This window comes from Vidua chalybeata, chromosome 6 (assembly GCF_026979565.1).
Source record: "Vidua chalybeata isolate OUT-0048 chromosome 6, bVidCha1 merged haplotype, whole genome shotgun sequence".
Classification (NCBI taxonomy): Eukaryota; Metazoa; Chordata; class Aves; order Passeriformes; family Viduidae; genus Vidua; species Vidua chalybeata.
The window spans coordinates 45,306,429-45,334,407 of record NC_071535.1 but is presented as its reverse complement, the minus strand read 5'-3'; the positions used below and the strand labels follow the sequence as shown (position 1 = coordinate 45,334,407).

Below are 27,979 nucleotides of genomic sequence, written 5' to 3'. Positions count from 1 at the left end.
ACAAATGACACCTGCTACAGGACAAAAACCATTCAAAATAACTTTATAAACTCTGTCACATTTCTGCTTTGTACATCAGTTCAACCTTATCCTGCGGGCTTGTTACGGAAAATTGACAATGCTTGCTTTTTGTTTTGCTTTTTCCTGAAACACAGACACAAAACCAGCCATCAGTGCATTATTTACACAAGTGCAACACAATCTCCCACCCCCAAATTAATTTTTTTCACTAACAAGGTACTTCCAACAGCATGTAAATAAACACCACAGCTTGAGCAGTGTTTCTGAAGTCAGTTTATAAAGCTTAGTTCATTTCTGCAATCCCCAAATGTCAGGGCGAGTAAAGCTTCGCTCACCATCCAATGGGCTAAAAATACAACATTTCAAGTATTTAATCAGAAGTTTCTAAAGATGATCCATATTTAGATAAACGAACACAAAGGAAACAGTATACAGCTCTCAATATACTGTATGAAAAGTGGTGTCCAGTTTCAAACTTTAGCAAGACAAGTGCACAGCCCAAAAATGTGATCAAGTAACCCTGAAAACTGCAGCAATCCGGGAGTTCCAAACATGAATCTCTTCTGTGTTTCCCCTCAAATTACTCTGCTGTTCTGAGGCATTTGATTGTTATTTAGTTCTACAGCTGTAGAAATCCAAAAGAATCCTACATTCATTCCCATATGGAAACAATTCAAGAGAAGGTTCCATAGATAAAGTCTATTATCATCTTGTTTCTCTGCACTCTGCCTACAATGGGATGCAACTGCAGGTCTGTTATTCCCATAGTGTCCACAGCTAGGACAAGCTCAGTCCAAGTCATGCTGGCTGTGGCTTGCTCTCAGTTTTCCACTTCACGTGTGTCTTCACCATCAGTTTTCTTATGTTTCCTCATATGTTTGTATTTTTCCACATATGCCTTCACCAGGTTAGCCACCTTCATAGGGTTGATCTCTCCACTTTTGCTGTGGCAGATCTGCAGGGGATCAGAAAGGGCACTTGGTCAATGACAGCAGCTCTGCAAGTGGCAGAGAGGCCCTAAGCTGTCCAGGGAAGGCAATTCCTGCACAGACCCCCAAGGCTCATAGCAGGATACATAAAGCAGAAAACAAAGACAAGAGCAGTATTTCCTTCAAGCATTCCAGGAATGGCCCAGAGCTTATCTCAGAGCACCAACTGAAGGCAGAGGCATCTCAAAGCAAAATGACTCATTTTTACTACAGGATTTCCACCCATCCATCCAGTTTTACACAACACGTGGTAACCAAGGAAGCGCTGATATCCCAGTTTTGGGATGTTTTGAGGAAGCAATGCTCAGATTAAAAGAATTTGGCAGTTTTGAGAACACATTTTGAGACAGGGGAGAAAGAACAGACCCTACACAAGTTACTATCTCTCTTCAGAGAGGAGCTCAGAATGACTTCAGTAGCAACTGGCACTGCTCAGCTCTCTTGCAAACATATGGCTCACACAGAAGATGTGAAATTGCAGCCATTACCGTGGGGATTTTTATTTATTATGGAATTTCGCAGTGATAGCAAGAATACAGAGTAGGGAGAAATTAGTTCTCCAAGTTATCTCAATTAACTGCCTTGACCACGGGAGCATTACTTCCCCTCACAAGACAACATTTACTTGCTGACTGCGTCTTTCATAGCCATGATCTACTCAGCACTAAGATTTGAGACAAAAGTTAGTATCAGCAAAATTGCAAGGCCCTCTTCCAAGGTTCAGGGACACCACAGATGCTCAAGGACCTAATGCACAAAGTATTTTCTCACTTTATCAGAAACAGAATTCTGGCTGAAGGTCCTAGTGAGGGGGATCTGACCATTCTCACCCAGGCAGATACCATGTAACATTTCAGCTCACTCAACTGAAGCTTAGCAATGTTCTTGTCCACTGAAAACATGACCTCATAAAAGGAACAGACTGACAGCTCTCATTAATGGCACCAAAGAGTCTGGCTTAAAGCAACTACTGCTTCACCACAGGACTGCAGAATATGAGTCAGGGTCCAAAGACCTGCTAGCCCAGTTATGGCATGTAATTGCTGAAATGGCAAATGCAATCTAAAGTACTGCCACTTGTGTAATGACTTGCCCAGCTCCTCCTCTCCACTTCCTTTCACTGGGCCCTCACCTTTTGCACTGCTTTCCGAAGGATGCTCTTGTACTCCTCCTTTGTAATCTCCCTCTTCTGGTAAAAAGGTTTGATGGCAAGTTTCACTTCTTCTACAGCCCTTTCTTGCATGTGAAGCTTCTTCATGTACTGCACAGGAAAGAGAACTTCATTACCTTGTGCTGTCTTGGGAATGGTTTCTGCATCTGTTTTTCTTAGAAACGCTCAAATAACGAAAATTCTCATTTCACAATTTCAACAACCTCAAATCACCTCAAAGTTATTTCCTTTACTGTCAATTACTGTCTTGAAACAAGTATCAGTTTTCACTATGAGGAGCCCTTGCTTTATGGAACATGTATTATGTATCTTAAAGAATGTGTTTTAAGCAAGTGACTACAACATACACTTCCTGATTTTGGTCTCCTCCTTTCCTTCCAACAGCTCTGAAGTAAGCACACACCCAACAAAAGGCATCAGATTCTAAAAGCAGCAAACCACAACTGTGAATATGAGGCTTCAGATAGCTCTAAAGACAATCTGAAAACTGCAGAGTTGCCTAAGAAGTAATGATTACAGGTGCCACCGAAACAAGTTTATAAAAACTGTTGCTCATAAATGGAGGCTCAGTGGGAAATGCACCTTTTGGTTTGGTTTTATGGTATAAAGCAAAATAATGGCCTAAGTTGTTTTCATTCTTGTGTTAGCATCCACTGTGCCTAGAGCAGATGGTCTGTGCAGCAAACCCAAAACTCAGCAGCAAGAGACTTGCACTGAAACATCTCCAAAGTGTTTTATTATCTTTGCATTTTCAGTGCTGATAAGGAACAAAATACAGTCCTACCTATCTATAGGACTGTTATGAGAATTTACATTAATTACAAAGCTGGAGGGGAAATGAAAAAAACAGGTGTTTAGAGAAACTTGGTCATTGTGATTCCTGGAAAATCCCTTCCAAACATTCATGCAAGAAAGTTTCAGAAGTTTAAGAATGTATTTCAGATGTTATAATCCCTCTCTGTCCTATTGTGATGAACCAATAGAAAGTAGAACCCTCAAATGAAATAAATCCCAAATTAATTCAAAGAGAATTCATTTGGGTCTGCTGTTCCTGGGTTAGCACAGTCAGTCACCAAAACCAGCAGGACTGGGAAAATACAGTACAGTATAGTACAATACAAGTTTAAAAATCCCCCAAATGAAAAAGTTCAAATAAACAGCTCTTTAATTTTATGCAGTCACTCACTTCCTCATTTTTTTTTTTATCCACTGGAGGTTTGGGTGCTTTGATCTTTTCCTCCACACTTCCAACAGAAGCAGCTTGGTTTCCTGGCTCAGATGCTGTAGCCAGGCTGCCCGGCTCTGGGGTGAGGCTCTGTCCTGCCACGCAGCCCAAAGCTGGAAGACTGCCCTGCATGATGAACTGAACCGTGGGCTGGCTCACTGGGGCATAGGGGGGCAGGCTGGAGGGCAGAGCCGGCGCCAGAGGGATGTTCTGACAGTACACCTGTGAAACAGACACCACTCTGTCAACGCTTGTGCTGACAAGACACAACATCAGAGCAGGATCTTCAGAGCACCTTCATCCACCACGAGCTACCACCAGCTCCAACCCCCTTTTAACTGGTGGACAGCACAGACTGATGGCTCAGACCAAGGCTACCAAGCCAACATTTACAGCCTGATCACAGTCAGGAAGAAGCTCACAGCTTCTCAGGCAGCACCATCTTTCTGCAAGCTAGTGATGAAAGCAGAAGCTGCAGGTACAGAGCAGAATTAAAAGATAATATGTTTCTTCAATTTTAAGGAGCACCTTAGAGATTAAATGATCGGAGGATTGCTGAGGTGTATAGGCTACATGAAATGTACCACACGCAGAGGAAGGCAAACTGCCATGAAAGGAGGGTGTTGTACAACAAGGGCACAGATGAGATGGGATGCCTTCTATGACACTTGGGAGCTGGAATAGGAACCAACCTGAGAGGAATCTAGATCAGGAAACATAGGCTCGGGAATCATATAATTGGTTGGAGGAGGCTCATTTAACTGCACCTGATTTAACATTTGGTTCAAGTCCTCTGCTTTCCAGGCCCCTTCTTTTGCTCGCTGCAGTTTGTAAAATGGCATCCCTAGGTATCCCAAGAGAAGGAAAAGAAAACATCTTAAGAACAAAATAATCGGTCAAAGATTCAAACCCAATTCTATTTTAAGAATTAAAATAAAAAGCATCAAACAAAAGAACTAGCTATAAAAGGATTTTTTTAGTATTCGTGTTTTAAAGCTTCTGATAATAGAGAACTTCTCATCCCCTTGAGCAATTGCTTTCTACTGGGTTTATCTGTTGAGAGTAACTAACAACACAGGCAACTCTGTCAACACAAGCAGCACAGGTTCCCAAGCCAAACTGTTTCTGGCAGCTTTGGTTTAGCAGCATTCACAGAAGTGAGCTACAGAGACTTGTCATGCTCCTTGATTTTGAGAAACATTTATAAATTCCAAAGGCAAAGCAAGCATTCTAGTTAAGTGCAGAAAGGGTGGGACATGGGCTGCCAGCACAGAGATGGGGTTGTTGCACACGCTTCACAAGCAAATAAGCTGCCACTGGCTGGGCTGTGCTGACAGCACGTCCTCTCCAATTCATTAACACAACTCACCTTGTGATTTCAACCAGTGCAAAATGCCAGCTCTCAGGATTGCAAACCACAGCATCATCCCAGCTCAGATGACAGAGCTCTTACACTACAACCACGTTTGGCCAGGTACCAAAACCCTAAGCCTTACACAGCTTGTTTCAACTGCTGTTTATTTTCCAAAAGAGACTTACTTGGAGCTTTTCCAGCAGACAATGTACCACTTTCCTTCTCTTGAAGATTCCAGGTAACTCTTTTTACTAGTGCTTTTGATTTCAAGGCAGGACCCTGAGGTAACACTTCCAGTTCAGGCTTAGTGAAATTACTTGTATTTTCATTTGAGACAAGGCACTCGTCTTTAACCTCCCTCACACAATCTGCGACTTTGCTTTTGGATGAGCTTTGAATCGGTGCAGCCTCAGCTGGAACGTGCATGATAACTTCCTTCTTTGGGGGTTGTTCCATCAGAGATGGACATAATGCAGTATTTTCTATTTTAACTGTAATCTCTAGGTTTGTATTGCTACAGCTACCGAGCACTGCTGCATCAGTACAATTCATTAGGTCTGTTTCAGCAAAAGAATCCACATCACCAATTGGGACACAAATGTTAGTGATCTCTGGCGCAGGGAATGCAGTTTCACTGCTCACTTCCTTTACAGTTTCTTGGACCTCTCTCAGGTGAACTGGGGTCTCAGTCTGTATTTCCTCGAGTCTGACATTTGGTTGGATGGTTATGGAAAGCCCTTCCAGTACTAGCTCCTCTTTCGGCTCTTGTTTCAGAGAATGGGGTTGCGCCAGACACCTGGTCACATTTTCAGCTGGAAGCTTTTGATCCTTTTCTGGCGCAGGAGGAAGCAAGGTCTCTTTTGATCTGTGTTTCCTTTCTTTGGAACATGATCGGGATCGCACTCTTTTTTCCTTTGATTTGCTACTTTTGTGCTCCCAAGATCGAGATGCAGACCGAGACCGAGATCTCCACTTTCTCCTCTCCCGAGATCTGGATCTTGATCTCTTTCTGTCCCTTGACTTCAAACTACTTTCTTTATCATACCTCTCATAGCTTTTGTCCCTCCTGTGCTTCCGCCTTTTAGTCCTCTCAGTGCTGTTCGACCGGGAGCGGTCCCTCCGCCTTGATCTTGAGCGAGACCGTCTTTTCTTTTTCCTATTTTCATAAAAATCAGAAGTACTTCCAGGACTACCCGAATGTGACCTAGATTTCCTTCTGTCCCTAGACCAAGAAGTTTTTGCCTTTTTATCCTTTGTTTTCTTTTTTTTAGATCGTTCGTGACTGCTAGAACAGTCAGTAGAAGACCTCTTGCTCTTGGATTTTAACGTGTGTGTTTTGCTGTGCTCTTCCGCACCTGACCAAGAGGTAGATCTGGAGCTTCGGTCCCTTGAGTGTGCTCTATCTCTTGACTCTGAACGTGATCTCTTATGCTCTTTGACAAGTGCTTTTTTCCTTTTCATCTTCTTCTTGCTTCGGGAGCTGGAGTTTGAACAGGATCTAGAACGTGATCGCCTCTCTGCTTGTTCTACCTTTTGGACTTTCTGCTGCTCATCACTCTTTGAGGGACTATCTGGTGCTATTTTCACATTAATACTAGGTCTAATCAATTCCTCAGCATTAAAGAATACATTAGGTCCTTCTCTGCTTTCCTCCTTTAAACACTTTGTATTAGAAATTTCCTTAACAGCAGATGAAGTGCAAGGACTGCTTAGGACATCTTCCTCATCCACATTGTCTCGTTCCTCTGTATCAGAGATCTGTTCTACAATCCTGCTTGCTACTGTCACGTCATCACGAGACTCTGTGTTACTAGATGGCACATCAGAGTCAGTCCCAGATCCAAATATATTTTCTACCCTGTAAGGGGTGAAACGACGGACAGTTTGAAATGTTTGAACTTTTGGATTTTCAATGGAAATAGTCCTGGTGATATTAGTTAGTGGGATCCCTGTGCCAAGCCTTTCAGGACTGCTGTTTGCTGAACTCGAGTCTGATCCTGTAGGCTCAAAGGGATCATAGATTTCACTTTTAACCTGCTTCTTCTTTACTGAGAAAAGTGGTGCAGGACTCCCCTTCTGCTGCACTTCATCGTCCACAGGGTGGAAGGTATTACAAAATCCTGGGTTAGACAGCCTGCTGGGATGTCCTGTGCTCCCAGGAATATTGATTTTAAAGCTCTCAAAAGAGCCTGGGCCTTTGCCCCTCGAAGTGCCCAGCAGCGATGAACCGCTAGAGCCACTGGGATGGGTGGAGAAAGACAATCCGCTTAGATGCATCTGTTGCTGTGGTTCCTTGGAATTTGACTTCTGACTTTCCACCCTGCTACCCTTTCCTGGCTGATTAGTGCTCTCCTTGCCAGTCAGCTGGGTTATACAGGAGCTGGGGATATTACAGCTTTGGCTTCCTGCAGGTTCTGGCTCCACCTGCTTGCTGCTGGTTTCTTTTTTAATCTTTGGTATCCTGGGAAGCTCAAAGATGTCAATTCTCTGGGAAGGTGGTTTTACTGGCTGCCTTACAGTTACAGCTTTTGAGCCAGAATTCAAGTTACAGCCCAGGGGCTTTGAAGACGAATCAGTGGGTACAAAGTTTTTAGATTTTCCATTAAATCTGGGTATTTCATCTAACTTTGAGCCATGCCTGCTCAAAGTCGCTGTATTCTGAGTCTGGACAGACCTGGGTGTCATTGAATATTCTGATTTTACAGTTGCCTTTTCTGGTGCAGTCTGTGCAGGGCTTGCTGCACACTCGCTCCTGCTCAATGACGGTGGAGGTGATGAGAACAAGGGTCTGGAGTGAGTACTCAGTCCCGAGGAAACGGAAGGTCTGGCCATGGAGCTGCTTGCTGTGGTCCCTGAGAGCACTGTACTTGGGTGGATGTTATGCCCTGAACCATCCTCCACTCTCGAGTCACTGGCTGATTTTCTGTGAAATGGAGCTATGGCACACAAACAGACAATTCAGCTTTTCAGGACATATCCGGACATTTTCTGCCAATGTTAACAAAAGTACTAAGCTAATTATTTTAAGTTCCACTGTGGTTTGCAGACATGCCACACAGTAATAGGGAAGTCCAACAGTTCTTTTGGCCAGATACTCACAGTTTAGTGCCAGACAACCACATCTTTGAGGCAAACACTAACGTTTAGGAAAGAAATGATTCTGTTCTGGATTGACAGAAATGACTGTAACAGAGGACGTTAGAGGTACTTATTTTAAGAATAAAGCTCTAAGTTTCAATTTGAACAGATTCTTTTCTAGTAATGCCATGCCAAGGGAAGACACAGCTAGAGATGATAGCACATATTTAGAACTCTACTTTTGCAAAGAAATTTCTTGCTAAGGTCCTTCATCCTGCTTTTCCAACTAAAGTACAGATCACAGGCATGGCAGCAATGCATGACACATGCCAGAAAAATTGGGTACTAAGCTAACTCTGGCCTATCCAGTCTTACATTTTTTATAACAAAGCAAATCATGAAATCACAGTGCAGTTCTTCTGAAAGAAGAAAACTATGTATTAAAACTAAAATCCTCCAGTATCATTTCAGGTCTGCATTTAAACACAGACAAGCAACACTATTTCAGAACATCCATCTTATAAAACGGACTACTGTTGGCAGCTACTGAATCTATCCTATATATTCCAAGGCTCAGTAAGAGTATCCCTAAGCTTAAAGCTATGCAGCCTGTAGGATCAGGGCAGATGTGGATGAAACAAAGAGGCAAATAACACTATGAGGTGCCAAGTCCTTACCTTCCTTTTTTGCTGTCAGTGAACCATCTCTGTTGATGACCACATCTGAACTGCTCATCATGAGAAGGCTCTGTCCAGACAGGATACTTCCCAACAGATCAGGCACAGGAGCAGCTTCTGCTTCTTGATCAGGACTCAAGGCAGGCACACTGCTTCTGCATGTTTCAGAAGGGTTACATTTCCTTTACTCTTACAGCACTTGTTCTATACACACACATTACATTAAAAAGAAACCAAAGTCAAGGGCATAAACAGAGATCAGCCAGGGAAGTTCACTTGTAGTTTTGGCTTCACCAGAGTCATTCAGTCCCCATCTTTCTCTGACAAACAGAAGGTGAAGCTTTTACTGACTTCCCACAAGAATAACACAAGATAAGAAAGTAATCATACCTTAGACTTTTGGTGAGCAAATACTGGTGCTCACTGTGTTGTATATCAAGATTAAATTTCCAGTGCATTTTAAATGCATTTTTGGAGGATAAAGCACTGATTACCACTTCAGAGATATTTCTATCCTAGCTGCCTCTCTTGCCCCCAGCAAATCACAAACACAAATGTATTCCTCAGGCCTACACTTCTATCTAAAAAAAATGACAGAGCTTGAACCAGTGTTTAACCACAAGGTGCTACTGGTAGAGGTAGCTAAGGGCATGGCATAGAGAAATTACACTGAAAAATAGCTGCAATACTCCCACATGTGGGACAGCACATTCCCCTTTATGCTTTGCTTGATCTTACGAAGATTGTTTGAGTCCTCAGTTCTTGAAATATGGACTGATAAGGTGTTTCTGCTGTTGGGTGTTTCAGTTTTTCTCTCTTTGCTTTTGTGTTGATGGGATTTGGGGGGTTGTTTTGTTTGAGTTTGCTAGAAAACAAACTTCCAAAGGGACACAGCTCTCTTTGAGGGAGCTAGATTTCATTTCTGTATGACAACAAAGGAAACTTCATTGACATAATGTACACTAAAACACCTGTAGTAACATACAACAGAGAGAAAAAAAAGGGAACACTAAAGGAATCAGCTGCTAAGACCAGACCAGGAAACTCAGTGTAGCCCAGGCCAATGGAGCCTTTAGAAGAGCTGAGTATCAGCTAAACAGTTCTATCTTCTAATCAACATGCTACTCAAATAACTCTGAGGACATGGAAAGCTTCCTGAAAGGCTCCCTTCAGGACTGAAATGGGAAAGGTAGACAAATCCAAGTTATCATAGAAATAGACTACCTTAATCCTGAGAAACCAACCTTCACCATGAGTCAGATGCATTAGAGGACAGCTATGTAACCCTTTCACATCTTTAACCACTTAAGCTGAGCTCCCTTAATTTCTCTTCAGCTCCCTCAGCCTTGCAGTTTTCTGTGACTCTACTGGTACCTGCCTCAGTGACTTTCCTCATCCCTTTTCTTCTCATCATGCTCCCAATTCCCTGTGTCATACCTCTCAGCCCTGAAAATTCACTGTGGCTGCCAGTGGGGGGCGGTCAGGGCTCCCTGGCCTTGGCAGGCTGGCAACACACACACAGCAAAGCAACTGTTAAACTACAGGATCTCCTCAATTTTCTGAACTCAAACAAACAGCAGCAGATGCTGGGTGAGGTGGGAACAGCCCTCACCTCCTCAGGATGTGCAATTGGATTCCCCAGGCCTCTCAAAGAAGCAAGTGGTTTTTTAAAGGTTAATGACACTGGAGTTTAAAACATACTTATGGGGTTAATAAATAGTCACAAAACAGAAAGTAAGAAGAGTCAGATTAGGGTGAAAACACCAACTTTAAATTTCAATGGAAACATTAAAGGCATGATGAAAGAGTGTATGTACTGAACATAAAAATAATTCTTGCACAAATTGATGTAGTTATTTATCTACACTTGTGCAGGCATGCATGTACACACACATATGCACTCTTTAGAACAAAGGGTAAGAAAAGGGTTAAACAAAGAGGATCACTAGGTTTATTCTTCTGATAGGGTCATTATACAACTAAGAATAATAAAAAAGCAATGGACTTTTACCTGGGAAGTCCCACAGAAATGGGTCTAGCTACAGGACGGTGAGATCTCAGTGCTGACTGGGAGAGAACTCTCCTTTTGGCACTCACTGGCGAATCTGGATTTGCTGGAACCTCTTCATTACTGTGATAAAACATGAACCCTGAAATCGTCTGAAATGTTTTTCACATCAAAGAGATGACACCACTACGACAGATAGAGTTAAAGAGCACTGTGTGTTTTATTATGATATATTAAAAAATATTTGTAATATTTGCAATATACTTATTTTCTATTCTGCCTAAATAGAACAGCTTGATTCAAACAGCAGAGACTCAAGTGTATATTTTCATATCTAAAATGTTAAATGGACAATTTTCTTTTATGAAAGGATCAAAAAATTGTGTTCAGTGGAAAACTAAATTTCACCAACAATAATTTCAGATGCCCCTCCCCAAAAATTCAAAGTTTATGAGTGATATGAACTATAGCATAGTAAGATTTCTCCTGAATTTGAAGTGTCTGGAAAAGTGAAGGAAAGGAGAAACATGGAAGGTTCCAGAAGTCCATTTAATTTTGTGTTTACTGTATACCAAATATGTCAGCTGTCTTCACTTAAAATAAATAAATAAAAAGCAATGGATTAGGACCAGACTCCTTCAGATTCTAACCTTTCAAGAACCCATAGATCTTACTGAAAGTTTTCAGGGGGTTGATTATTTCAGAAAAACCCTTTAGAGGAGGCTGATTCCTTACAAGTTTATCAACTCAGCCTAGAAGGAAAGAAAGAACAGGCCACTGTGTATTATCATGGGTTGTGTACCCAAAGCTGCCTTCAGAAATGAGATTCACACTCTACATGGAGACGTATGTACAAACAACCCAACAGCTTTTAAATTATCAGGTCCCTGATCATAATCCAGACATCTCTCACCTTTCATAAGGATCCAACTCATATGGATCTCCAAACACAGAGAGAGAAGCTGCACCAATATCTGCTCTCATCAGCCCAAGCGAGGGCTCTGTTGGTTTGTACATGGAAGGAAGGGAGGCCCCACGCACAGGTTTACTGAGACCAAGGGTTCTTGCAATACGGGAGCGAGTAGTAGCCTCATTTTTTCCCTGTATAGACAAAGAGATTGGGTTATTTTTATGTTAGGGCAGGTAAATTTGTGTTTAAAGCCCCAGATTCTTCACTTAAGCTGTGTACAGTCATCAGGTTACTACCATCAGCAGCACAAGTAGTGTGCATTTATTGTCTATGTTTAATACATTTATGAAAATTGTAACTATGGCCCGTATGTCACTTCAAACACAGACTGCACGTATCAGATGCAAGTGACCAGATAAATTAAGCTTCTAAAAATCTTTAATAATGTCAATTCAAAATTGGTGGTCCCTTATTAAATGCTGGAGTTCTGGCTCTAAGATGTATACTCTAGTTAAAGTATCTGACAAAAAGAATCAAGCTGGTGCAGAGTATTCTGCAAAGTAATTTACAACAGAACACTACCCACAACTGAAAGGGAGTTTGAGAGCTCTTACAGCTGGTAAGCTGGGTTTGCAACAACACAGCCACAAACACCCACAGCCTATTAGAAAGAATAGGTGCTGGCAATTTTAACTGAGCTTGCACCAGTACCAAGTAAACACTACAGATGAATGGCAAGGCAGGACACAAAGCCTGCAGGACATGCTTTACCATCTGATCCCTACTGTCCAGGTAACAGGATATGTCAGCATAGCCAGCAAGCCTGTCTGGAAGCTGCAATTCATTTCCACATACAGCATCTTTCTGGAGTACCCTGGACACATCCTGCACAGACTCCCACCAGAAAGAAAGGTGCCTGCTATGATTGAAAGGTGGCATTTCTTCCAGCTGAATTCCATGTTATCATGCTTTTACAGAAGGCTGAAAACAGCCTGGCAGACACTGACTGGCAGAAACTCACTCACATGTGATCTTACTCTCATCTTTTTCCCCCTTCTCTTCTTTGTCAGACGCTTGCGTCTCTTCAGCTGTGCCCCTGAACTCTTCTTCCCAGCAGCAGACTTTTTCTGAGTTCTTTTTTTGCCTCCTACTTTCTTCCGCCTTCCTGATGGGACAAAAACCAATCATCTGGCTAAGTGCTGGCACTGTATTTTACACTGTACTCCCCTTCTCATCCCCCCACGATACACAAAGTAGCTAAAAGAGACATACAGCATACCACCAGCAGCACGCAGAAAAAATGACATCATCAGGATTCACTTAAAAACAACCTTCATGACACTTCTGGGCAGAGGTGGTAGAGGGAAAGAAGAAAATGTACGTGGAATACCTCCACAGCTGTGCAGGTGTGGCAGCACACAGCTGATGTAGAGTATTTTGTAGGATCCAGGCTCCCCTAAGGTGCCTGATGTCCTTACCAGTTTTCCTCTTCTGCCTGGTAGGAGCACGTGGTGCCAGAGGACGCTGGTAGATCGCTGTGTTCAGGCCTGCTACGACTGCCTCAATTGTTTCATCCAGAAGAGAGGACATGAGGTACCCTGGCACGTGCTGTGGGGAGGATTAGAAGTTACACCATACAGGTACCTAAAGCTCAGCAACATTGACTTATAAAAGCATTTGATAAAAAATGGATTTGAGATTCAAATGAGGAAACCCCTGACATCACCAGGCTGCCAGTTAAGCAATTATGTCACTTTTTTAATCTACTGACTGACATATTAAGGACCTTGTCCTTCAGCCTCCTTCAGAGTTACATGCATGCTCCCAGCTTCTCACTGTGCTTGGAGGACAACTTACACTCCCTCAACCAGGGGAACTACACTTCAGTCAACTCAAGGTATGAGCCAAAATAAGATGCACTTTTGTTCAGAGACAAAGGCAATAAATAACAGTGCCTTTATGTATAGTTTGTAATCATTCCTGCACACTGAGAAGTGGAGCTAGGAACCTGAAGTGGAACTATCTCTTGAATGGGAAGTGCTGGGTTCCCAGGATTACAGTACCACGGAATAGCAAAGTCCCCCAGCACCACCCCTCTCACCCACAGGAGATGACTCCACACTACTTCTAAAACAACAAGTAGGGAAAAAAAGAAAAATAACACCAGTTACCTTGCAGAGTCTTTCACTTAAACACTTTCCTTTTTTTTTTTTTTCAACATATAGCCCTGACTACTCAGCTGTAATTGCTAACAACAATGAATCAAATAATTAATCAACTTCTCCTATTTTATTAATTCTTCTGAAGTTAAAATTGAAACATCTGGGTTTGGAGACAGTGGGGTTTGGCAGCCAAATAAGATCATCTCCATTATGGAGGACATAATGAATTTAACAACTGCTAAAGCATTCTGGGAAGTCCTTAAATCAAGGGAAAATGTGATAAAAACTTAAGGCGAGCTGGATTGTCATTCATGACAGCTATCTCAAACATATTTAATACAGTAAGACAGGGACCCTGTGTATTTGGGATACTGTCCTGCAGAGATTCTCTGGTACTGTTAATATGTTAGTACTCATGCGGCCACATTATTGAGGACACTAACATCTGTTTTTTTCCTCTTCCAACAAGGGACTGATTTTCACAAAGACAGAAACCTTAAATATACAAAATTTTTCTCTTCAATTGGGCTGAAGGCACTCAACATGTTCTATTCCTATGGGCAAGGAGGTAGGAGGGCAAAGGAAAAGAAACAACTGTCAAACAAACATACTAAAAAAACTGGTGCACAGACTTTGTATTAATAGCCAGTAGGAATAAAAAAATAATTTTGCTCACACCAGGAGGTGATAAAAATGCAGGTTAAGAGAGGAAGTTCCTGCAGCATTTCAAAATACAGCATCTTGGTCATGTGCTGTACTCCATTTGCACATGTTGTATGTCTCAGATTAAAAGAGCTCCACAGCTACTAACCACTGTGCTATGGATAGTCAACACAGACAGCAGAGCTACTGAAAGGGGGCTTATTTCAGTAACTCTTCCCCAGGGATCTTGCAGAGGCTCCCTCAGAAATCCCCCTGGATACCTGAATTTGCTGCGCTGTTGTTATGCGGTTCCTGTTCACTGTGGCCCGGACGCGCTCACTCTGCCGAGTCCTTGCTATGGCCCGGGTTCGGAGGTGAGGGCGGAGCCTACTGGTGGTGGGGACAACATCAGCCATGAGAGCAGCCACCTCCTCCTCACTGACATGATCTGCATCTTGAACGAGAATAGGCTGAGATTACTTGTCTTTCTACAGCTGAAATAATTTAAAGAATTTCAGACAAAACAAAAAATCAGCATTCTCTTTCTTAAACCAATCACCTCTGCAGGCAGCCATTACCCTCTCGAAAGGAAATGAGCACAGACACCACTGCTTCCGACTGTTACACAGTATAACACTTTTCTAGGTAACAGAAATTGCTGCTACCTTGGCAATCTGAGGTCAGGACACTAATAAATTCTTTCCAATGTAACACAGTGCAGTGCTGTGTTACACTACGGTGTAACACTAAGGTGCTGGGATTGCCTTGGAAAGGTTAAAGGATGCTTACAAGAAGCAGCTCCACAGGTTGTAACTGCAGATGAAAATCTTCATAAACAAGATCCTCTTACCAGTCAACAGTTCAAGTCTAATCTTAAGGTTCAAGAGAGAATGCTTATCAAAACAATTATTTGAAACAGATAAAGCCAGGAGGTTAAACATGTCTTCAGAACACCACATGATTCACATTATCTAACTTGGGAGAAAAATATGTACTTTGACTGGCTACCATGAAACCCTTACCTGCAGCACCATTGGCACCCATGGGGGCACAGGCAGGGCAGAACCATTCATCTACAGGGACTTCACTCAGAGGAGGATTAAGGCATTCCATGTGATACCTCGAGGGAAAAAAAAAAAAAAAAAGAAACTCAAACAGTGTCCTCCTTACCAATGGAAGACAGCATTTTATCTCTATCCAGTGCTACATAAGGCAGACTCATTTTCTTAAGCCTGAAACTATGATTCATGCAACCACTTCTACCAATCTGCAGAGAAATGATGCTACCTGACAGCTATACAAGCGGCTTCAGTTCTAGATGGTATTATCATCACTTTAGGCTCAAAAAATTCTCAGAAAACTGAGCATTTTCCCCTCACTGTGTAATTAATCACTTGCCATTTGAACCTGAGCTGCAAGAAATGGGCAGAGCCAAAACTGATGGTGGCAAGAGAAGTATAGAGGTGCTGGGAAGACAGGCAACCAGGAAAAAACATCAGCTTCCTGAGAACCAACACAGTATTAACAGTACTTGTACTTATGAGCATTTGAAGCAAATATTCTACATTTTTCTAGAGTTAATCTCAGCCATGGAGAGCTAGTAAAGACTGCAAGCTCTTTTATCAGGAAGTGCTTCTGTAAGTGCTAACTCTAGAAATCAAGCATATGCAAGGAACTTACTTTAGGAAAAGGAAACAAAAATCAAACAACTGTATCAAACTAGAAATAACAACATATTTTAAAAATTATAGTAACTGTTGGGAGATCATGATGTAAAATCTGAAGCAATACCCTGAATTGAGACAGGCTTATGGAAATTCAGAAAGAACTTAAATATGAGACTTCAGATAAGATCTATGAAACACTGTTTTGGCTTAATGTTTTAAACTCAGTGTTCTGATGATAGTCTTAACAATCTTTAGTGTTCCTGATTTTGTCTTTTTCCCAGAAGATGAATCAGTGTATATGTGTATATGGACAGTGTATCAGTGTGTATGGACATAGAACACAAAGGAAAAACTAGACTTATCAGATGTCTAGTTAGCTTGCTAGAAGTAATTTTTGACAAGTTATTTTACATACTCATTGCTAGCATCTCTCTTTGTTCAGTGGGTAACTTCTGACATCTTCAAACTGACAATGCTGGAAGACTGATTAAACAACCCAAGGGCTTTAAATTCTAGCAGAAAACTGTAGGGCCAAAGTTGTGTTCAAGTATATTCATGACTCTACTTAAACATTCATTTTATTAATCAAGGAGGGGGCAGAAACAGAAATAAGCAAGAGTAAGAGAATAATTAAGAGCTGTGGCTGTAAAGAAAATCCTCAACATTTCATAAATCTTAAGTATTTCCGCACAGCGCTAATGCCCAGTGACTTGGGACAAGTCAATCGTCCTCTCCTCAAGGAGACATAAAGGATATAAGGTTCTACCCTTCACACACACAGATGTTGCATGGATGAGCACAAATACCTTCATCACTTGAAGGTGTGGCCAACTGTTTTGGTGCCCCGCAGCCTTGATGTGTGCAGGACTCTCCACACGTACATTGCTAAATGACCAGAAAAGGATCCATCACATCATGGGGATGGATGTCTGCACTAGAACACATGGATACATGGCTGGCCACATGGCGAGCCTGAAGAGAGCAGCAAGGGGCAGCCTGCATACCAGACAGTGCCTGTGGACCAAACTCTGGCCATGTGCAATCATGCAGGGGCTCCATTCATTTCAGCCTCTTACCCTGCATCACAGCCATCACAGAGCAGCAGGCGATCCTCGCGGTCACTTCTGCCACACACCTCACAGAAGGTTGGATCATCCTCTCCATCAGTGCCTTGAGTTTTCGTGTTCTCAACAGGAATCTAAATAAAGCAGGGATTCAGTTTATGCAGAACGTGGCACTTTTCAAAACCCACTGTCATGCTAATGGTAGTACCTGCAGCAAAATCTAAAAGTGAAGGAACCCAAATGGCTGTTACATACCAGAACCTTCACTTAGCTCTTTCAGCACACCTAGGGCATGATCAAATGCCTGACAATATTTACTTAACTTGTCTACTGTCAGGCACCAATGACTATAGAAAACTGCATTTTAAGAATAGGCAAAACAAGAATTCACAAATAAGATGAAAAGTAGTCAAACGAACAAAAAGATGCCAAAAACAAGACTAAAGAAGAGAGCAAACTCTGCTGCCTCCCATATTACTTCAATGTTAACTCTCACTTCTGTAAAATGCAAACAATAATAAACCATCAGTTTATGAAAACAAAGCATCAAACCCTGAAGTGTCCCCTGGAAACCGGCACTTTTCTGCTATCAATTAAGAGCAATGACAACTCTTTAATGTTCTTTTGTGAGCAACTACTGGCACACTCAACCAGTGCCTTTCAGGGTTCTCCCACTGCCTTGTGCCTCTCTCCCCTTACAGACCCAACTGCTACACAGCATTGCTGGCAGCAGGACATAAGGAAGAGATCGTGGATAGTCTAGATTATTCCTATTCATCCTATAACAGCACTTGAAGTACATGTCCACACTCTCCACATGCGGACAGGCTTATCCACGCAGAACAGATTTCAGTCAAATGTCCATTATACAAAACAGGCAGTTACAAAAAACACCCCTTTTCTGCCACCACGAATGATGCCACAACATGATATTGCAGGAAGTAAGGTGAAGGAGGAAGAAAAATGATCAGAGCTCCTTAAAAGGCAAATTCAAAATAAGAAAAAAAAAAAAATTCATTCAGATGGCAAGTATTACATAAACACCCTAGCAGGGTAAACCTCTGAATAACACTGATGTGCCAAATGGCCTGGTGGTTTGCTACAGTAAAAGGCTTACCTTTTTTAAGATTTTACCACCAAAACGCGCCCAAATGTTAATGTAATTAAAGAGGATTCGATCCACTGGACAGGAGTTTGCATTCTAGGAAAAAAAATAAGGTTCCCAATACAGTTAATAAGTGCATCAATTTATTCAATTCTTAAAAAATAATCTTAAATTATTGATGTAATAAGCATTAAATTAATGTAGTAGTCATTTTAACAGCTATTGATCTTGACATTTTAAGTACTTAAAACTGACTTATCTGTTTTACAAACAACATGTTCTATTAAACATGCATTTTTAGAGAAGCATTTATTTTACTGAAGCAACTTAATTATTATTCAATTGCCAAAGCAACATCAAAGTTCTTCCAAACATTGCCTGGAAATAGTGCTCATGTTTTAAGGCATTTACTTTCCTTTGGACAAAGGAGCAACTAGAAATGGTTTACAAATATATTCAGTGAGAGCAATTTATTTGCTTTTTAAAAAATGTAATCACCACTGCTACTGCTGCATGCTCTGTAAGTTTGTTGTAATTCTCACCCTGGATTATGACTATGGTAGCTAGACAGGTGGCAAGGAACTGACTTAAAGCTGAATTCAGAGCAAGCTGATTGTCAGTATTCTTTTACATCTTTTCTATGCTTATATGTTCAGGGTTGCAACAGATCCCAATCCAATGGTCACAATACAGAATTCAAGAAAATATAAAGACAGATATACAGAGAAATATAAATATAATCAAGCATAAAGAAAAATTACTATCTCAACTTGAAAAAAACAAAAGAACTGTAGATGCCTACAAGCACACTTGCTTGTGATCTTACAGCTTGTAGACAACAGAACAAATCAGCATGGGTACAAGAAAAACAGATCCAAACTTAAATATGAATCCTACCAAACAGAGCAGTAACCCAAGCCTGTTTAAAAAAAGCTTAAGAAAGGAAATACCAATATTACAGTGTTTTGTTCTCATTACAGCACAACAGCATGATCACAGGGGATAGAGCAGAGCACACCAGAAGGCCACAGGACATCACAGACAAAACAGCTCACCTTAGACCACTCCACGATGCAGTCCAAGCAGAAGTAATGGGAGCAGTTCTCAGGAGTCCCAACAGCCTGATCCCTAAATGTGTTGAGGCAAATGGGGCAGTTTTCACCATCCTCATCAGAGGAGATGCTCACTCCGTTCAAGTGTGACTCTGATTTCAAAGAATCAGTCATTCCTTCCATAGTGGCCTCACTTTCTTCCTCCTCTTCTCCCTCCTCCTCATCATCTTCGCAATCTTAAGAAGCGAGAGATAAAAAACAGCTTGTGTGTGCTGCAGGGCTTCAGCAATAGGGACAGAGGGGGTGGGCAGGACAGGGTTCCAGTTCAGAGAAAATTCCAAGTAAGCTTATTTTATGAGGCTGCAGGGGTCAAGCAGAGTTTCCTCAGTTTAAGGCAATAATTTTTGCTGTTTTCTTGCTTCCTAAATCCCTTCACTAAAAAGCAATGGATTACTCTGGGGGAAAATAAAGCCTGATAATGTAAGTAGTCTTGCAAGAGATTAAAAGCACAGACACCAGAAAAACAAAATATTATCTAAACAAGACAGTTAAGATATGCCAGGCTAGCACTGAAAAATTAAGTTAAAAAATAAAGTTAAAATAAAGTTACCATGTACCCAACTTTAGTTTAAGAGATATTTCAGAGGAAAAGCAGCAGCAACACACTCTACTGCAGAACAGCAAATGAAAGATTTCACCAGTAAAATATGATTTTTGTGAGCCAAGGGATCTAAGTGCCTTAGAGTCCGCTTAAAGAAACTTGATTTTGAGTAAAATTAAACACTCAGCACACATTGTTGAAAGGTATTTTTATTTTTAGTACAAAATACAAAGATGTGTTAGTCTTTCCCTAAAACCTGTGAATTAACCTGACGTTTTCAAGAAGCAACGAAAAGTACCTAAAATCCTAATCACTTTGAGTGAGGACTGGGGATGGTTGTTGCTGGGCTGCCTTTTTTTTTTTTTTTTTTTAATAAGAATGGGACTTTTGTCTTTTCCACTGAATTCTACTGAATTCTCTGTTATGTCTGGACATAACAGACAATACTCTGAATGATGGATTAATAAAGCTTTTTGGCACCTGGCATCAATTTTTTAGTCTGTGTTTAAATCAGTCTAACTAGTAACATGGAAAACTGTGCTCTTGCCACCTCAATGAGCTTTAGATCCAATCAAATCTATTTTTGTCTATCCAAATATTAATTTGAGTGTAGCAGTTTCAGAAGTACATTTATCTCCAGAGTATGTTTTCAGTAAAATTAACAAATTCAAATAATATTCACACTCCTTTTTCAAAGAAAAATTAGTCATGTCCTCTTCCACCCTCCCTAGGTATTACAGCAATAATAATTTATTTCCAGAATTCTCCTTCACAGCATTCTCTTTAGAGCCCCATGCCAAAGCAAACTAACAAACATGCTTTTCATAAGTGAAAAAATAGCATGAGCCATTGCTGCAACTTTGACTTTTTTCCCTCCTCATGCTGGGGCAGAGTTCACTCCTGCTGACTACAATTCCACTACTTTGAGCAGCAGATAGTCTTTAAACATGCAAATGCTTTAAAAGCTTAAAAATTGGGCACTTTTGCTTGTTTGCTTATTACTGTAGGATTTTGGCATCGGCCTGACAGAGCAGCATCTGTGGATTTACATTTCATTGTTAGTTGCTGGAGAACAGCCTTCATCTCGCTCTCCCTCACTTATTAAAAAATGACTGTTAAGGCACATGAACAGACCTTACCTTCTGTTTCTTCATCTTCACTTTCTTCCTTATCCTCCCCACCTCCCTCTTCCTCAGTGTCATTATCTTCCTCTTCACTACCAGTATCATCTTCTGAATCCCAGCTATTTCCACCATTGCTTTCTTAAAAAGAGGAGAGGAAATAACTATTTGATGCGGACAGAGAGGCAGAACAGGTACCAGAGCCCCTAATAAGACCATTATGGATAAAATGAACTCCCAGATTTCCGCAGTGGTATCAAAGCTGCCCATTGGCAGGGCAGCTCCAGGGAAGCATAGCAGCGGTCTGATACACACACAAGAAATGAAGCGAAGCAAAACAAAAAAAATTGTCAGGGAAAAGGTGACAAATGGTCACAAATACATCTTTACCAGCCTTCTGAGGGTAAATCTGCAACCTGGAACTTCTCTGCACATGCAGAGAGGCCGCTTTTACCTGTTTCGCTGAGGAGCACAGGACATTGCCTCTTGCCCTTTCCCAGAGCAGCGTTCTTGTTGATCAGCTCATCCTGGCTGTCATCATCCATGGCGGGACATCAGAACCCCTGCAGGGCGGCACAGGCAGGGCGGCAGCGCAGCACCTACAGCGGCAGGGCAGGCACCAGGCTGGCACAGAGCATGTGGCGCATCCGCAGAGACCTGAGTGCAAGAAGGGACATGGCTCTCCTATGCCACTGAGCATTTTCCCAGCCTCAATTCAGAGGGGGCTACAGGTAAGCAGCTATTGCTCTGTGAGGTTTCACAGCCCTGCTGAGCTGGATGAAACCAGCTGCTTGTGAAAATCAGTGCAGGTGAGAGATTCAGCTTTATCTTGGGCTCCTGGATGACAGCAGAAGGTATAACCAGAACTCTCCACTGAAAATAGCAATAGAAAACCTACAAACGCTAAAACCATCCCATGGGCCAGCAATTCACTGCAAAACTGAAGGGACCAGAGGCCCTTTGAACAAAGCCTAACAGGATGACAATATGTGTTTTAAATCTAAATACTCCATCTTGTCTGATTGAAAAGAAGAATAAAGATTATGTAGTTTAGATACTTTATAAAAAAAAAAAGGCCTTTGCACAGCTCCATCATGAAACAGAGAAGTTGAAGACCCCACAACCATTATTCCCTGGAAGAGATAAAACCTGATTTAGTGCATATTAATGCAATCACATTAATTGCTGTGCACTGGCAGTAAAACTGACAGATACTGGGAGATGTTGCATGATCCAAATTCATAATGACATTTAAATCAGAGCTTTTTACACATAATGCTACAAAGCATTAAGGCAGACAGACCCTGGCAAGCTTCTATAAGCAAGTAATGAAAATATATAATTAACAGACACTTAAAGCTGGGTGTCATATCTCAATATGAAAAAAAAAGAATTATTTTATAAGAGTGGTAAAGAAGTTTCAATCAGGTGCTCTTCTCCCACTCTCCCTGCTCCCCATTACACATTTTGCATATTAAAAGATTTTTTGAAACAAAACACTATGTTTTATTCAAGTGCTCTTAATCCATACCTTTGCACACTCCCTCTTTAAGCCACACAGCATAGCTCTGCACCAGAGAGCCTTAAAAATGTAGGTTCTACTAAATTAGACGAAACTACAAAGTGAGTCTTCAGTGCTCAGGGAAAAAAAATCCAACAAATTCAACAGAAAGAACACTGAGCTTCAACACAACTAAGCTCCTGTAAAGATTTCTCCTAACTTCAGTAAGAATCTTGCCTAAAGACAGGTTTACATTTTTAGCTAAATTTGTGGTTGTTAACATGAGTGTTTAAAAAACTGTTTAAAAAACAATTTATGTTGGCTGAAAATACACAGACTCATCAAAAGCCAGTCACTCCATGATGTAACTGAAAAAAATACAGAATTTTTCAAGTTTCACCAGTGTGTATGTATGAATTATTCAAATGAAACTCAATTATATAATATCCTCCCAAAAGCTCAGCTACAGCAATGCAAAATTTGTGGTGATGTCACAGGCAGGACACAAAAAGGGAAGGACTGGCAACACCAGTCCCCCAGCAGGGCAGTGGCAAGCAGGTGTTCCACCCATGTACTTGGACGCTGTGCAGAACCTGGGCTATTTCTCCATGGGTACCTTGTAGGAACAGAGCAGGTTCCTGCTTACCTGTCACTGCCACACCCAGCCAGCCACGGCACTCCTGAGCCACTGAGGAGGACCAAGGCCAAGCACAGCCAAGGCAAGTAAAAAACACAGATAAGCCTCTACTTAACTATGGCTATTACCTTCGTTTCCCTGCTCTCCAGTCTTCCTTAAAGCAAACCAATAAGCACAGGGCAGAAAAGATTGTTGTTTCGAAAAGTGATTCCTACAAGCCACAGTTCTGACCAACATACACCTAGCTACATTTCCAAACAGCATGCATTTCTTCACTGTAGTGGAATAAAACCACTACCCGTGTTATTTTTGCCTTGCTACCCCATGGAAAGCTATCCTTTAGGCACAGAGGCGAACAAATCAGCACTTGTGACTTGACAATCTAAATGGACATATTCATGCTCAAATGCACGCTTGTACTTTGCTCAGAGGCAAAACTCTGAGTTAAAGAAAATCTAGTATTGCAGCAAACAATCAAGTCTTCAAATCCTGTCAGTAAAAAAAGTCTGGTTTGTGGCTAGCTGGAAAATGACAAGGAGAAACCAAGTGATGAAGAGATGAAGTGAATTTGAGATTTCCAAGCACATTACAAATATTGCTTTACAAACAACATTTTCCAAACTGAGGAGCTGCTCTTAAGAAAAAAAAAAAAGGAAATAATCGTTGACTATATACCTTATACATAGGGCTCCTTCTTTTTTTTAAGAACAAGAAGCAGCATTTCCAAGTTGTTGGGTTTTTTTACGGGAGACATTTCAAACAAATTGCCACTATGAAATACAAACAGATTCATGATACACTTCAGAGAGTTCACCCACCGGTACAAAAGCCCTGTTTTCTCCAGCACTTACCAGATCAGAATTTTTCTAACCCCCCTGAGCCAGAACTAACAAGTACAAAATAGATGGAAAGCATTTTTATTATTATGTTAACCAAGAAGTTTGGTTAAGGAGGGGATGGCAGTCATTCCTCCAAGGCAAACCTTAACTCTGCACTTCTGTAACACAAAAGGCCAGACTGCTAAAAAGCAACCAGTTATCCCTGACAGCCATTTGACTCAGGCAACTAGAGCAGCTTTTAGTTTTGGGGTGTGAAGCACATGCCCTCATGGCACCCAATCCTTGCTACTAGGTCACTTGGAAAATCCCATGGTGTGCAGTACTCTCCATACAGCACTTGCACTTCAGCTGCCAGCAGCTGTCACATGCACCAATCCTCCCTTCTGCATCCCACTTAGTAAGTCTGTTCAGAAGAATTTAGGATGGAACACAGATGCAGGGTAATCTGGCCAGAGATCCCTTGTCTTGTACTCGATACCACTGATGCTTACAGCAAACCCCACTTCAGTTCCTTGGGCAGGTGCCTCACCCACTCACATGGCGTATCAATCCAGGGTCCGGATTACAGTTTGCACACAAGATTGGCTGAAGGCAGGCACTGTCCTCCTCCTAACATCCCCTTGCTCTCAAATTCTCATTTAGAGTACCCTAAACAAACATTAAACCACAGAAGCAACGAGTGCATGGCAGGTGTTTGATCACTTTACTTGCACCAGCGCTCTCCACCGCCTTAGGTTTCCTTCCCCAAGACTCAGCCTCAGTAAGGCCCAGTCAGGTTTGCTCGCAGTGCTGTGTCCCTAGGGCAGCACAGGCTCTGCTGCAGGACATGCTGTAAGTCCAGGCTTTGCCATTAAGACAGATTACATTTTTACACAGAGATGCCTTAAGTAATTTTAATAGTACAGTCAAAGAGCAATTACTAATACCTTCTTCAAGCTGTATTAGCAACAGGGCTTTCTGTTGGCTTCAACAACAGAGAAGATTAAGTGCTTCCTCCAGAACAAGTGTTTATCAACAAGCACTTCATTTAACTTTTGAACTGAAGTCCTTATGCATTACCACAAATCAGTATTTTAATGTACTTTGAGTATGTTCCAGCAAGAAGGCAAGTGCAGGTTTCCAGCCATCAAGAGGAGGCACAGCCTGCAAAGGACACTGCAGCTCCACCTCCCCCGACACAAAGCCCACAAAGGCACTACAACAGCGAGTGCCACCGGCACTTTCCCTCCTAGCACCAGCCCATCTCCTCCTCCACCAACTTCTTATATAGTTTCTACATTTTTTAGAAACAGAAAAGCTACTACAGACAGTACTTACTTTCACCTGCTTGGGTAACACTCAGAATTATTCACAGGTGAAGAAAAGTTTCTCACAGAATTTTCTCACAGGGTGGTTTTGAATGCTGATCTAATTACATGGGCCACTAGTGAGCCATCATGTTCTAAAGACCACTTATAACTAGATTTAAGCCTACTAAATTTTCAAACATATGGACTTTCAGTTCTCATTGGCACATCTGCTTTATTGGTTTGTTGGGGGAGGGGTTTTCGTTGTGCTTTTTCTTGGTTTTGTGTTTTGGTTTTTTTTTTTTCCCAGTCAACTAAATAATTCAGTTCTCTCCGGAAAAGCAATTTCACACATCAGAAATCATTTAACTTTGTTTCCAATTTCATATGCTACATTCAACAAAAAGAAAGAGCTGTCAAAATCATTGTTGCACCCAGCTGGAAAAAATCTGGTTATGGTGTGACTACTATCTGCCATCGCCACATTCCAAAGGTAAATTAAGACAACTTGGCAGGGAAATAATTCTTATTAACAAGACACTCCTACAGCCCAGAGTTGTGCACTGCCAATCTAGCATGCACAGGAAACTTTAAAAAAAGTCCCCTAAATCTAAATTTAGATCCCTATTTAAATTAAAAAAAAAAAAAAAAAAAAAAAAAAAAAAAACAAAAAACAAAAAAAACCCAATAATCAGAACTGCCTGTGCAATAATTTAAGTGGAAGCACATAAGAACCTAATAGATAACTCACAGAAAATTAATCCTGAGGTAAGTAAGGAAATGCTTATCTGCTACCCATCCTAGCCCTGCCCTAAATTTAGCCACCCTCAATTCCAGGATGAACAATGTCCACCAAAGCTTCCCCAGGAGTTGACACTAGACTCTTTAGGGAGTTTGTAATGCGAACAAAGCAACACACAGGCTTTGCAAAAGCATTTTGAAAGTACAGAATCTTACCCAGAGGAGAAGCTAAGCATTTTGTACCTCTATATTCAAAGCAGCAGCCAAGCTCTATGGAATTCCCAGCCTCCAATTCCTTACAGCCACTGCCTGTGCTTCCCAGCTGCAAATTAACTGCTCTCCAATTCTGCACGTCCTCTTTCTTAACAGGCTTCGTTCCTTAGGAAGAGTCACCCTTACTGGCGAGTTCCCTTTCAGCATCAGCCTTTCACACCAGTCCCATCTTTAGCTACAGCTTCCCTTGCTGTTTGTGGGAATGACTGTGGGAAAAGAAAAAACCACAACAAAAACCAACAAACCCAAACAAACAAGAAAATCCAAACAAAAAGCTCACACACTTTTATATTCTGTGCACAGGCCTATGGAGAAAGACCCACCGACCTACAGGAAAAGAAATAACGCAAAAGACACCCCTGAAACACACCAGCAACACACTACGTGGGAACAACCTGCAGGAAGAACAGTAAATGAAACGACAAAAATCCACTGGCACCAAACGTGGGGTGGCCAAGGGAAGGCACCAGTGACACAACTTAGAACTTCTCCGTAAGCACAGGTTCCTCAAGGCAAAGTTTTTAAGACTAAACGTGGCCTTGTGATAAGCTAGTACACGATTAAAAAAAAAAAAAAAAAAAAAGCTTGCACGCAGCTCCTTATTTGAACTTGTCAGCCGAGCTGGCTGAAACAGCTGATAACTTCTCCGACAGCCGTGTGTGCTCCACAAAGAGTGGGAACGGGTGGGAAGAGGGAGGAAGGGACGGGGGAAAGGGAGAGGCGCGGACACAACACGCCGGAAACATTCGGGGTTTTGTTTAGTACCCTGACCATATTTATACATGCGCTTGGTACATTTCTTTCGCTCTTTGCCGCAGCAAGGGCAGCTGGATGACTACCAAGCCGAGGTGCTCTCGAGCCCAATCGGCCCTTCTGCATCCCATAGGAATCCGGGGAGCACCCGGGGACAGCCCGAAACGGGGCTGCCCTCCCGCGGAGGCGTCTCCCATCGGAAAATAACGCAATAAACGTGCTGTCGTCGTTGCTGTTTATAGGAGCGACACTAAAGGAGCGACCGGGGCAGTTCCCCGCCGGGGCGGGGGTCGGCCGCTCCGCCAACTCCCACGGCTCGGCCCCCACCCGCCCGCGCAGGCCCCGCCTGCCCCGGGCACTCACCGAGGAGCAGCCCCCGCGCTCACATCGCGGTCCGGAGCCACGCGGCGCTCGCTCACATCCAGGACCCCGCGGCCGCCGCGCCCCCGGAAGCGCTGTGGAAACACTGGCGGGTCACGGGGCGGCAGCGGGCGGAACCACCGCGCCTGCGGCGGGGGGAGGGGCGGGGCGAACCATTCGGGTGACGGGGGGGGAAAGCGGCCGCGGGGATGAACCATTGCGGAGGGGGCGCGCGGGCTGTACCACTGCGGGGCCGCGGGAGGACAGGGCCGCACCGCTCGGTCCCCGCGGGCAGCGCCGGTCCCGCTCCGGCCGCTTCCGGTTGCTCCATGGAAACAGGCTTGGCAGGGGTGACCGGCATCCCTCCACCGGTGTCTCCAAGCTTTGGGGGGGGAAAGCGGGGCGCAAAGGCCACCGTGCTGCGAGGCCAGCGTGGGGCTGCGCTCGCGGGATGATCCGTTCCGCTCCGTCGGGCGCCGTCTCTCGGGGCTGGGAGCATCCTCGCGCAGCCCGGTCCGACCCGTGCGGTCCGTGAGGACACGGATCAGTGCTAAATACCGCTGGCAGACCGCTGCGGTTTTTTTCCCCTCTAACTACTCTCGGCTGGGCCCGATCCACATGTTCCCGTGTCTCTGGCTGAGCGCACGCACGTAGAGGAGGAAGGGCTGGTTTCGCACTGTTCCATCGGCCGTGGGGCTTTGCCCGGGCTGTCCTCGGCTGTCCGCCGGCAAGGGGAGCGCAG

The 27,979-nt window shown here is 42.7% G+C and overlaps 1 protein-coding gene across 5 annotated transcripts; it reads right to left on the bottom strand.

The window, feature by feature from the left end:
- Positions 1-26: 26 nt before the first annotated feature.
- On the bottom strand, positions 27-27,344 carry PHRF1 (PHD and ring finger domains 1). 5 transcript variants are annotated; one of them, XM_053945381.1, is made up of 18 exons: positions 27,241-27,344; positions 21,302-21,504; positions 20,866-20,988; positions 19,129-19,361; positions 18,086-18,169; positions 16,981-17,102; positions 15,260-15,357; positions 14,519-14,691; positions 12,912-13,041; positions 12,459-12,598; positions 11,437-11,624; positions 10,527-10,646; positions 8,516-8,670; positions 4,946-7,696; positions 4,099-4,250; positions 3,368-3,628; positions 2,143-2,271; positions 27-976 (listed from the first exon to the last, which is right to left on the bottom strand). In XM_053945381.1, exons 2-18 carry the CDS (start codon positions 21,390-21,392, stop codon positions 842-844), a joined length of 5,085 nt encoding a protein of 1,694 aa, XP_053801356.1. In that variant the 5' UTR covers positions 21,393-21,504; positions 27,241-27,344; the 3' UTR covers positions 27-841. The 5 variants fall into 5 exon arrangements, with proteins under 5 accessions (XP_053801356.1, XP_053801361.1, XP_053801360.1 ...); XM_053945386.1 differs by having other exon boundaries at positions 4,174-4,250; XM_053945385.1 differs by having other exon boundaries at positions 14,519-14,685.
- Positions 27,345-27,979: the final 635 nt, after the last annotated feature.

Excerpts from the sequence above, each read along its gene's own strand:
- PHRF1 (XM_053945381.1), bottom strand. The coding sequence starts at position 21,392 with ATGGATGATGACAGCCAGGATGAGCTGATCAACAAGAACGCTGCTCTG. Across the intron at positions 11,625-12,458 it reads AGATGAGAGTAAGATCACAT|GGAAAAAATGAGGCTACTAC; the intron begins GTGAGTGAGTTT and ends TTGTCTATACAG. Across the intron at positions 977-2,142 it reads TTCGGAAAGCAGTGCAAAAG|ATCTGCCACAGCAAAAGTGG; the intron begins GTGAGGGCCCAG and ends GATCCCCTGCAG.